Source organism: Heteronotia binoei, chromosome 16, assembly GCF_032191835.1.
Source record: "Heteronotia binoei isolate CCM8104 ecotype False Entrance Well chromosome 16, APGP_CSIRO_Hbin_v1, whole genome shotgun sequence".
Taxonomy (NCBI): Eukaryota; Metazoa; Chordata; class Lepidosauria; order Squamata; family Gekkonidae; genus Heteronotia; species Heteronotia binoei.
Genome location: NC_083238.1, coordinates 21,373,647 through 21,386,485, shown reverse-complemented (window position 1 = coordinate 21,386,485; position 12,839 = coordinate 21,373,647). Strand labels below are relative to the sequence as shown.

The 12,839-nt window shown below is 43.5% G+C and overlaps 1 protein-coding gene across 2 annotated transcripts in view; it reads left to right on the top strand.

Annotated features, from left to right (window-relative positions):
* CCDC148 (coiled-coil domain containing 148) overlaps positions 1 to 12,839 on the top strand; it is a 217,736-nt gene that overhangs the window by 172,694 nt on the left and 32,203 nt on the right. For both annotated transcript variants that reach the window (XM_060257342.1, XM_060257341.1), the window contains exon 12: positions 5,808 to 5,926. In XM_060257342.1, coding sequence (XP_060113325.1) covers positions 5,808 to 5,926 — 119 coding nt within the window. The remainder of the gene's footprint in view (positions 1 to 5,807; positions 5,927 to 12,839) is intronic.

Here is a 12,839-nt window from a genome sequence, read left to right as displayed (position 1 = left end):
TTATTTATCTCTTATGCAATACTCTATAAAACTAGGCAATTAATGAAATAGGGCAGATTTTATTATAAGGCATAAACACGTCCGGAGATATTTAGCAGGACTATTGTCATAATGAGATGGCAGTTGCCCTTACCATCCTAGCGGCAACATAAAGACGGCTTAAATAAAACTCTGGTTAAGATTAATAAAGTCGTCTTATATTTCAGCTCACAGTTGTTGTTGTTGTACAAGTCCACTAAAATACCAGCATTTCTGGAAAGAACTGCCTTTCACTGAACGTGTCTAATGACTCTTCTCAATGTGATGACATGAGTGCATTTTAAAGGAGATTAGTCTCGGAAGTCACTGAGCCGTAAACATTTTGAGAAGCCTAAACTACTTTTACAGAGCATGCAAAACAGATATATTTAGGTATATATTTAGATATGTTTTACAAAAGGATTACAAAACGCTAGTGTAATGGAACAGCACGAGAAGCCACTTCTTGTATTGTAGGCTCTTGCACTGATTTGTTGTATGTATCACCTCCCTTTTCTACTGCAATGCCCCCTGACTTTGTAACCCCTTTTCATTGTAACCCCTTTTCATTGTAACCCCTTGTAACCCCTTTTCCACGCCTTAGGCAGTTTTTGATGCATTAGATCAGGGATGGCCCAACTGCAGCTTAGGAGACATATGCAGCTCTTTCACGCATATTGTGTGGTTCTCAAAGCCCTCGCCACCCCATTGGCCAGCTTGGAGAAGACATTTGTCTCTTTAAATCCTCTCTTCAAGCCAAGCCAGCTTGCAATTTGGAGAATGCATTTAAAGTTACAGTTGTTTTCTTTCCATCTTTCTCTCCCTCGTCTGCTTTCTTTCCACCTTTCTTTTTCTTTCCACATGTCTTTCCTTTTCTCTCTCTTTCTCCCCTCCCTCCCCCTCTAAAGCTAAATGTGTTCTCCAAGTCCCACCCCATTGTTGCGCAAGCTGGCTGACTTGGCTCAGAGAAGCATTGCCAGCTCCAGGCTATGAAATAAATAAGATGTTGTGCCAGCAGCTCAAGGCTGTTTTTATTCTTTCCTGACTCGCTCTCTCTCTCTCTCTGTTCAGTAAATCGGACAGGGGCATGGCCAGCATCTCGGGAGTTGGCAGGCCAGAGCAAATCCAGTCAGGTTCACGTCTCGCAGCTCTCAAACGTATTTATTCTGGGTGACTCTTACGTTAAGCAAGTTTGGCCACCTCTGCCTTAGATAGCTTTTAGTTCATGCTTTCTCCCAGTTCTGTCTTACTGCAGGGTTTACTGGAAGTATTTGCTGTCTCATCAGACTGCATTACCTATTTTTTAAACTTCCTTAAGTCTCAATGAGGAAATGCAGCTATAGATGATGATGATGATGAATTTTCCAGTAACTTATATGAAATGTTTGTCTCCTTAGGAGAGTTGCCGTTGTATAGAGTTCCTCCAAATCCCTAGCTCAGAAGTAGCACCATTGGCTTAGTTCAAATCCATCCATAGAAGGTGGTAGTTTAAACAGACTGGGAAAATTCATGCGTCGCATGCTCAGAAGGTGTTCCACATACCTAAACAACACGTTTGGAGGACTCTTTACCCCACAGCTTTGTAGGAGTTTTTTCACTCCTCCATTTGAATTTGCTTGCAGAAGTCTTCATATGGCTATTTAGTGCATATCAGGTACGCTGATCAGATGTGTATCTCCAGAATGTGGAAGAGTGCCGGAAGTCCAGCTTCCTCTTCAAAAGAATTAGGTGGGCAGTATCACATCCTACACTTTTTATTTTACTAGCCCAGTAGTTTGATGACCCATTGAGAGTGCAGACTGCCATCTAGTGTAAATTTGGGTACCCTCAGGAATATCATCAGGCGCTCTAACCATTGGGCTCATGGCAAAACAAAGAGGACCAAAGCTCTTAAAGTTCTTTTAAGATCTCATAAAACACATGTAGAAACAAGGGATTATTTATGTACTGGAAATTCTTCCTAGACATTCTAGAACATATTCATTTGCATTACTTTTGCTGTTTTTTGTTTTTAACGATGCTATTAATTTTCTTAGCTGTAAATTATTGATGCATATTTTCCATCTTAAGTTCAACTGAATGATGTATCCCCTGCTCCCTACCCAGGGTAAATGTTATAAATCATACCCTTTTGTTGTAATCACAGTTTTATTCCTCTTGCTAATATTAAATGCCAATATTTATTTCTCTGAAGAAATGGTAGTTAATGCGCCCTCGGCTTAGCACTTAACTTTTTTTTTGTTTCACTGGGAACAAATAGTCGATTTTTTGCAGATTGCCTCCTTTGTCTGTTTAGCAAGTTCTAAGTATGACTATAACTCTAACTGCTGCCTTCAGCTGTTCTTGTGCAGACTTCCCAGAAAAATGGAAGGACATGAGCCACTGCTGTTGAATGTTGCAGCCGATCCCATGTGTTCAGACACTACCTTCTGGGAAAGCATTTCCATCTGATAGGTCTCTTCGGTTGCCTCTCTCCATACCTCTCTTTAATAGCAGATAAAAAGCAGCTTCTGATCCTGGCTGTACTTAAGGATGCCAGGCCTTACCTGGCTCCCAGCGGTGGGAACTCTATGGCACCATAGAGTTTTTACCCAAATTGCTAGAGCATCTCCAAGTGACTTGCCAGGTGTGATGACATCACTTCCAGGTAACATCATTGTGATGGGCACGTTGGGCACAACAGAACTCTTTGGGGGCGGATTGAGGGCCCCAAAACTGGGGGAACCCCTGCCCTCAGTGGGAGTCTGGGAAGCCTAGCTGTATTTCAGCTGGGGCACTGCATGTTCAGAGACAGGCTTCCAAGCATGTATCTCTGGACAGAGATTGCCAGCTCCAGGTTGAGAAATTCCTGGAGATTTGTGGGCAGATCCTGTGGAGGGTGTAATCTTGGGAGGGAGGGAGCTCAGTGGGGATGTGATGCAATAGAGTCTACCCTCCAAACTGCCATTTTCTCCAGGGTAACTGACATCTGTAGTCTGGCAATAACGTGTAAACCTGGGAGAACTCCAGACTGCACCTGAAGGTTGACAAGCCCAGTGGACCGCCACACACATACTCATAGGAAGATGTGTATGAGGAACCTCTTTGATGGAGGCACTACATTTCTCCTGATAAGTTGTTTGGTAGAAAATGAGAAGAGGAGAAGAATGAATCCAGTCCGTCCCACTGTCACTCCAGATTAGCTACTTGGTTTGGGTTTTCATTACTTCGACAATGTTTTGCTTTTAGATGAAAGTAGAAATCTTTCTGACACTAAAAGCAGACTGCCTCATTATTTCCCAGACATGTTGGGTGTCAAGAAGATAAGGCAGTTAAGTAAAATGGACGCAGTCTCTTCCATGGCCACTACTAGGGTTCACAAGAACCGAAGCATTTTACTCAATTTCAGTCTCCTCTTGGTAAGTTATATCTGAATAGGCTCTTCATCTGTGGATCTTCACAGCCTTCCACTGAATGTCCTAGCTTTTCTTCTTTCCACATGACCTGAAGGACTGTGCTCCTTGGTTCTGTTTTTAGATGAAGAGCCTGTTCAGATATAACTTACCAGTAAAAGACTTCAATATTCTAATAAAATTCCTTTTTTTAAAAATTACAATTGGTTTGGTCATTTCAAAAGATATCTATCTGAACTAGTATACGCTTTGTGGCAATCCTAAATAGCTCTACCTAGGTCTGCCTCTGCTAATTCCCCCATAAGAAGAGGAGACCCCAGCATTTCTGGTAACAAGGCAACAAGGATGATTCAGTCATCATTTGATAACCACAGCATGAGGTGATGACTCGTTATGTATTAACAAAGTAATAATATATAGATCCATTCTCAGGTGCTGGCGTATTTGCATTAATATGCTTGAAGTTGACTACAATGAACATTGCCATCGGTCTTCTCAGAGAAAGCTGATTTTTTGCTCCTGAGTCAAGAAGAGGGTGACCAGCCTCCAGGTGGCAGTTGGAGATCTCACACTGTTACGAATGATCTCCAGACAACCAAAATCAGCTTCCCTGGATAAAACGGCGGCTTTGGAGAGAGGACTCTATGGCATTATAAACTGCTGAGGTCCCTCAAGAATGATTTATCTGTTTCTTCTCACTGGTCCATGAAGTGGCTGATGTGTGACTCGGTCTGTGCTTCAGTACTTCTCTCATTTGAATACGTGGAAAATTTATTTTGTATAAATTATTGTTTAATATATTTTTAGCAGTAGATCTTAACCATCTGCAGAGAGCTAAAAACAAAGCTAATGGTGATTCAAAGAAGTGAAGCTTTTTGGGGGGAAGGGTAGAATTGAACTGCCTTTCCTTTTGAGTTTATTCAAGAGAAGAAACTGTCATTTCAATTTAATTAACCTTTTGGTATATCTCTATTGTGAGCTGACTTTTTTTTTGGTTTGCTTGCAACAGAGGAAGTTCTTGTCCTATTAATTAGCCTTTGCTCTGAGCAAACACATCTATGGTAGTTGAATGTCATTCGGTAAACATTGCAGCCAAATCTCTGGTTTCTAAATCTGTAAAAGTGTTTTCTGTATATTTTCTCACGTTAATGGTATCAGATCTTTTATTTAAAAAGTCAGAAGGGGGAAAAAGCAAATCCCTAACTAGGTTTGTTGCAGTTTTTGTCTTTCTCTGGTAGAAGAAGAAGAAGATGTTGGATTTATATCCCGCCCTCCACTCTGAAGAGTCTCAGAGCGGCTCAAAATCTCCTTTACCTTCCTCCCCCACAACAGACACCCTGTGAGGTGGGTGGGGCTGGAGAGGGCTCTCCCAGCAGCTGCCCTTTCAAGGACAACCTCTGCCAGAGCCATGGCTGACCCAAGGCCATGCTAGCAGGTGCAAGTGGAGGAGTGTGGAATCAAACCCGGTTCTCCCAGATAAGAGTCCGCACACTTAACCACTACACCAAACTGGTGCCTTCTTGGATGCTACTTTTGAAATTTACAGTGTTCTCTGGCTATAGGGTTGCCCAGTCCTACCTAGCAGCCAGCAGGGGGCTCCTGGGTCTCTTCCGGAAGTGACATCATCAAGTCCCTGATGTTGGGGGGGGGTGACGCTCAAGTTTTGGGGCAAAATCCTATGATTTGTAGTCAATTTTACTATAAATTTTTGCCCAAAAACTAGAGTGTCACTGAGCAGGTGATGCATCATGTCAACTTTTGGGCCAGTTGGGATTTTCTCCCACCGGCAGCTGGTTGGCGATGAGGAAGTGGCCTGAACAAATGAGGGTTCCCCTGCCCCCAGCAGGAGTCCGGCAACCCTATCTAGCTATCTGTAAGGCTTGGTTTTGAGTATAATACTCAAATGGCAAAGGAACTCGCCTTTTTTGAGTTCGCACTCACATGGCATCTTGTTCAAACTTGACTGCTATCTGTGAAAAAAATGATACACATACTTCCTCTGCCCAGGTAGCAGCTCTGTTGAAAAGAGATGCCATGTGAGTGCGAAGTCCCATGGGTGAGTTCTTTATGCCTTGCCAGCGTCGTGTTTAAATCAGTCCTAATTCTTTGATTGAAGATAATTTGCTTCCTTCCTGATAGGCAGCGTGATAAAACCTGTCTCTAATTCCTATCGCCAAAAAAGATGGAAACAGAGAATGCTATAACAGATGCCACCAGGTGTAGCAATTCTTCAAGACAGTTTCTCCACTTTCAGTTTGAGAATATGAAATGGAAGGTTAAACTGTTATTGCTGGCAATCTGCTTTGGGCAAATTATTATAAAAACAGAGACAGCCTTTATTCAGAGACAGAAGTCCCCCCCCTTTCATTATCACCTCTGTGTTATCTTAAACCTTAGGTGAAAAAGTACTGGGCTGAAAAGCAACGCAAGTGGCAGGAATTAGAAGCAAAAGATCTACTGCGTTTGGCGGAATTTAAGAAATTAATGGCTGAACAAGCCATTAAAGACAAAGAAAGGTAAGGCAAAAAAAAAAGGGGGGGGGGTTTCTTGTTCACGAATGGGAGCAAAACTTCTTTTGTTTATATCTCTATATATTATATCATGATTATTCCTAATGTTAATAATATTCTTAAGATTATTTTTCTTAAAATTATTTCTATGTGCTTTATTTATCTATTAACGTGCCTTATTATCCTTCCATTATTATCCTTATTATCCTAGTGCATTATTATCCTTCCATTCCTCCAAGACTTTCACAGCAGCTGCCCTTTCAAGGACAAGCTCTGCGTGAGCTATGGCTAACCCAAGGCCATTCCAGCAGCTGCAAGCTGAGGAGTGGGGAATCAAACCTGGTTCCCCCAGATAAGAGTCCGCACACTTAACCACTGCACCAAAGAGCAGTTCTGCCATCTCCTTTTGATAGTCACAACAGCTTTATGAAGTAGGTTAGGCTGAGAGAGAGTGTTCCAAGGTCACCCAATGTGTGTCATACAAGAGTGAGGATTTCAATCCAGGCGTCCCAGACCATAGTCTGACATCTAACCACTGTGCCACACTCCATTTTCAAAGCAAATACATTTAGTCGGTTATTGTGGCAGCACTTACATTCTTTCCCCATACATTCCACTGCTCTCATGATGTGAACCAGCCCCAAAGTTTAGTTCCATACAGTTCAGAGGGGTGTGCAGAGTACTGACCTCACATCTTCTCCCGAAACTATTTGGACTAGTTTCCAGAATCTTCTCTGAATACATGAAGCTGCCTCTTACAGAGACATTGGACCATCTCTAGCCCAGCGATGTCTGCTCTGATTATCCACAGCTTCCTCTAAGGTGCCAGCAATATGTCTTTTGTCTATGACAGCTACACTGTAGCTTTTGGCTGAAAACATTGATTTGAGTGTGGGTGAAGCAGAGAAGAACAACTCTCAAACTCTGTCAGCTTCCGTTCCAAGATAAGGATGCCCTCCAGCTTTCCTGTGGTTCTGATTAGGCTGTCTAGTTATGTTTAGGTATCTATTTTTTTATTCTTGTGTCAACCACAAGCAAGGGAAATTAAACATCTCCATTAAGGCAGCAGTAGAGGGTATTAGTAGCCTTCTAAGCTTAGTTGCATGGCACCAAACCCCTTGTTTTTCTATATGAGTACAGTATGTAGGTCCATAAGGTCATTTGTCAATTCCTTAGAACATGTTTCATCTGATGCCTTCAGTGCAGCTGTTAATCCTTCCAGGAACTGAGCTCTCTCTGAAAATTTTGCCCGAGGCTAATAAGGGTCAGGAGCACTGTCATATGAACATATGAAGCTGCCTTATACTGAATCAGACCCTCGGTCCATCAAAGTCAGTATTGTCTTCTCAGACTGGCAGCGGCTCTCCAGGGTCTCAAGCTGAGGTTTCTCACACCTATTTGCCTGGACCCTTTTTTGGAGATGCCGGGGATTGAACCTGGGACCTTCTGCTTCCCAAGCAGATGCTCTACCACTGAGCCACCGTCCCTCCCCTAAAGAACATATGAACATATGAAGCTGCCTTATACTGAATCAGACCCTCGGTCCATCAAAGTCAGTATTGTCTTCTCAGACTGGCAGCGGCTCTCCAGGGTCTCAAGCTGAGGTTTTTCACACCTATTTGCCTGGACCCTTTTTTGGAGATGCCGGGGATTGAACCTGGGACCTTCTGCTTCTCAAGCAGATGCTCTACCACTGAGCCACCGTCCCTCCCCTAAAGAACATATGAACATATGAAGCTGCCTTCTACTGAATCAGACCCTTGGTCCATCGAAGTCAGTATTGTCTTCTCAGACTGGCAGCGGCTCTCCAGGGTCTCAAGCTGAGGTTTCTCACACCTATTTGCCTGGACCCTTTTTTGGCGATGCTGGGGATTGAACCTGGGACCTCCTGCTTCCCAAGCAGATGCTCTACCACTGAGCCACCGTCCCTCCCCTGTCTAAATATTTTCAGTAGTGATTACACAAATCCAGGAACTTCAGTGACGACAACAGTTCAGGTTCCGATGACTTCGATTTGGAAGGGATTTCTCTCCCGCCTCCCCCAGTAATATCTCCGGTTGAGATAAATACTTCCCTAATGAGGCTCAAAAGACCTTTGGCTGAGATAAATCCTTGAGAATTAATGTCCTCGATGAATAAAAAAATGTGCTAAATGGCTGTTGTTATAAGTGGGTTAAAGCAGGGAATGTTTATTTGAGATGTGAACGGTATGTAAATGTCATATTGCTTTGCTGCTGTAACTCCAGGCAACCTGTCTTCATCAGCTTGAGTTACATCCAAGCTCTGAGACACCTATGCTGTTCCCCGGAGAGATCTTTTGAGCTAGCATCCCATGGTTGCTCCGCTCTATCCTCTAAGTATTATACAAGCTTCTGGATGTCAGCCCCCAGGCTTCTGCCAATAGTGGTTTCTCCTGCTTCCTGGCTGACACTGGCTCTTGCTTACAAAGCTTTGATTCTCAACCCAAGCCAGCTTCTCCCCTCCCCCACCCCCGCAGCTCAACTGCTTTTACCAGACAGGTAGGACTTCACAACGGAAAGTTTCATGCACTCTCTTGCCTTCCCAGGTGCTTTGAGTGACATCTGTTTGTCTTTTCTGGCAGGAGTGTGTATAAACATTTACAGAGCCTTTGAATGCCAAAAGCATTTGATTCCAACGCACTGTCAAGTCTTCCTTGTGTATTAATGTCAGTTTGCTCTTTTCACAGCTTCCTTTGCCACTCTTTTACGTCTCTGACTTTCCTCCTTTTTCCTTAAGAGTCCTTTCATTTGGTTTGTTTTCTTTCTTTTAACCCACCCCCCACAGATTTGATCCCCCCCCCACCCCTACAGCAATTCACCTGCAGTTCTTTCAAGCTCCAAACGAGAAGCTTCAGGGTGTGTTATCTTCATTGATCTGCCTTTGAGCTCCATTCATTATATAACCTCTGCTCTGAGGCATCAGTTCTGTTTAAAGTACTCACTTATCATAGCCTATCCCTACTGATGTAAAAGGCGCACATTTCCAGGATCTGATGACTGGTCGATCTGTGCAACCAAATCTGTATTTTAAGTGTCAGGAGAGAGATGCAGTTGTGAATTCAGGTCTTGATCTTTGTACCTACATGAGCTCCTATATGTGAACACCTAAGATTTATAGTTGTTGTGAATTTGACCCCGGAGGGGGGTGTGTGTGCAAATAGCAGATGTCCTCTTTGTTTGGATAAGCAGTTTTAGTGGTTGAGGGTAAAATGGAAGAGAGGAGAATGATGTAAGCTACATTGGGTCCCCATTGGAGAGAAAGGCAAGATGAAGATGAAGCAAATAAATAAATTCAAAGCCATCTTCAATTCCAAAGTTACACGCCCTTATGGATTACGGAATTTGTGGAAGTGAAGACTAAAGAGATCCTTATTTTAATAGCTGAGATCCTGATTTTAATAGGTGAAAAAAAAATAAAGACTAAGGAGATCCTTATTTTAATAGCTGAAAAAATATATAAGCAGACAGCCATTTTGGAATTCCATCACATTAGAAGGTGGGAGATGAGATTCCGTTAAGAGATTTATGGTGTAGTCCTAGGCCGAGTTACTTCCTTCTAAGTCTATTGAAGTCAATAGGCTTAGAAGGGTGTAACTATGCTGAGGATGGCAATGTTTGGTCCTTCTCATAAACTTTACTGTAGGCTAAACATAAAAATGTCAACCATGTATACTTGGGCTCAAACTTAATCATATCACAAGCCCAGGCCAAATCAATATTCCTGAAAAGGTGAGTAATCCTGTCAGCAGTTACTGGCTTCAATGATAAAACTGTTGTAACTAGAAATTGATGGGATAAAGAAAAGTCCATCTTCTTTGGCTCAGCATATCACTGGGAGAGCCTGGGTCCTTATTAGAATTATTAGTTCTTCACTTAGGGAAGGGAAGATCCAGGACAGCTATGAATCTTCAGCTATTTGGGTCATGTTAGCTAAAAACAGCACTATATTGTACACAAACTTCCTAGCCAACTGTTTTCTCTTTCAGCCATCCCTTTTTGGGGGGCAGGTTTTTGAAGGACTCTTGACACTCCAAAACACCATTAGTTTTCCCAGACTTTCCAGTCTGTTTATTTTGCTGTGGTTTTCTTGTTTCTAGATATGGAACCAACTGCTTTTGTGGCCTTGGGTAGTAATCATCATTTTGAGATGGATGGTGGCAGGGACATTCATCCTTTATTACAAATCTCTGAGAAGTTCCCCTGCCAGAACTTTATTCCTGCAAATAAAAGCTTAATTGCCCAGTATGGCGTTTGGGTTATTGCTTGCCAGGTGAGGCTGTGCATGATAGGGCCTGATTTTGCTTAGGAGCTTGAACAAGGCTGTGGTCCCCATCGCAGTGAGGAAAATTAAAGTATCTTTCGGTGTAGTAGAGTGCTGTATTATCCCATCCCATCCAGCTTTGGTCTTTTGTTGTCAGACTGTGCCAAACCTTGAAAAAACAAACAAATGTAAAGTGTCAGAAGTTACAGAGCTGTAAGTGAACAGTATTGACTACAGAGCTTTGTGTTTTCATATATTACTTCTGAGAGAATTGTGGGTTCCAATTTTAGTAGTGGGGTGTTTATCAGTTTACCAGGAAATGTAGTCTTAAAAGAACAGAGTAATAACGGGACGAAAGCAGAAATTGAACCTGCAGGCAGCTTACATGGGGGGGGGGGGGCAGGGCACAATGGAAAGAAAGGGGCAAGAAGAGGCTGCTTCTGCTGTCGAAAGGCAGAGGAGGCCCCAATGTCCTCACTGACATACGTGAAATAAGAATGTAGGCATGGAATGGCAGAATTGGCACCGGATTGGTGCACAACTGATGACTAGGTAGGAATGCCTAGAGGAGGCTGCTGAAGTTGGAATCTGCCCTGAGCATCAAGAATGCAGATGTCTCAATTACCCCGGGGGGGGGGGGGGGCAGGGCCATACTTAGTAATCTATGTTAAATTATTTAAATATGAAATCTACTTGCTGGCTTGGTGCTGTAATAATTGATTGTACTGAAATATGAAATCATTTATATTTCCAAAAAAACATATGCCATCAACCACTAATCACGTGGTTTTAAAAATATAATTTTCACATGTAATAATCTGAATTTCAGTCAAAGAAAGAGGACTCTGTGAGAGGAAAGATGTCATGAACTCCTTCACTGAGCCAATTCGAGTAAATATTTCGTTTGTGTATGAAATGAAATACTTCCTCCCCCTCTCTCTTTTCCTCAAAATTTAGGCTATGTGGCTTGCCCAAGGTCACTGATTGTGCTTCATGGCTAACCATGTACAGATGCATAGAGACAAAAAAAAAGAATGACTATTTCAGTATCTTCCTTTTCTTCTTCTTTAATGATGCATGTATCAGGATACAAAAACCACTATAACTTCCAGCATTTAAGCCATGGGCCTATTTCCCCCCTGCCCCCTCCCCTCAACACATGACTACAGACAGAAATATTTTAATGTCCTCCATTTCTTCTCCTCTACAGCTCCAAATCCCAAGATACCAAATTCACTTCAACTTCCAGCATGTGAACCTGTCCCCACCCCTCAAAATACATTGCTAAAGGCAGAAATATTCCTATCCTCTCCAATCCTTTTTCTCTAAAGCTGCAACTCCCAGGATACCAAAATCACTTTAACTTCTAGAACATTGTCTGCTTGATGATCCACAGGTTGAAAGTAGGGTTTTAAGCAGAACGTCCAAAGATCTCAAGGTAAAAATAATGTAAGGCAGTGGAGGGTACTCCTGTGTGACAAGTAAATGTCCCAAAGTCCCAGAGAGAGAAAGCAGAGTTGACAGCCTGTTTATGAGTGGAGAGGATGAGACTGAACAGTTTAAGCCTAGGCAGCTTCATGATCACCAGGGGGGCGGGTACAGCCCTCTCTGGGAAATTCCAGGGGCATGAGTGCCACTAGGGTTGCCAAGTCCAATTCAAGAAATATCTGGGGACTTTGGGGGTGGAGCCAGAAGACATTAGGGGTGGAGCCAAGATCTTGAACTCCAAGGGAGTTCTGGCCATCACATTTAAAGGGACGGCACACCTTGTCAATGCCTTCCTTCCATAGGAAATAATGAAGGATAGGGACACCTTCTTTTGGGGCTCATAGAATTGGACCCCCTGGTCCAATCCTTTTGAAACTTAGGGGGTATTTTGGGGAGAGGCACTAGATGCTATACTGAAAATTTGGAGCCTCTACCCCAAAAACAGCCCAAATTTTCAGTATAGCATCTAGTGCCTCTCCCCAAAATACCCAAGTTTCAAAAAGATTGGACCAGGGGGTCCTATATATATATATAAATTATTGTATTCTGGGGTCATCCTTCCTGAGCTAAGACAAAAATGTGTGAGCTGGAGGCTAAAAATCTGTGAGCCAGCTCTAGGCTTCCCAAATCCCCTGCCTGGGCGGGGAACCCCCGATTTGGAGCCTCATCCCTCCGCTTGGCAAAAATCCAGAAAGCGGGAGGAATGGCGGTCCTTCCCACGCAGCCTAGAACCCAGCAGCTTCTCCTCTCTCCTTCCCACTGATCCCTGATGCTTCTCCTCCTCCTCCTCCTCACCTCCCTTCCCTTTCCTTCCTTCCCTTCCCTTCTCACCTCCGATTGCAGCAGCTTCTCCTTGCCCCTCCCCTTCCCACCCAGCTCCATCACAGCAGCCGGAGCTTTCCCAGGCTGCTTCCTGCCCCGCCCCAAAGGACCATGTGCCTTTGCACAGAGCTTTCCCAGGCTGCTTCCTGCCCCGCCCCGAAGGACCATGTGCATTTGCACAGAGCTTTCCTAGGCTGCTTCCTGCCCCGCCACAAAGGACCATGTGCCTTTGCACCTCCGGAGGTGGTGAAAGGCTTCAACTTTCTGTGTCTGTGTCTGTGTCTTTGTTGCTGTGAAGAAGCTGGCTGGTGAGCAGAGAGCCAATCCC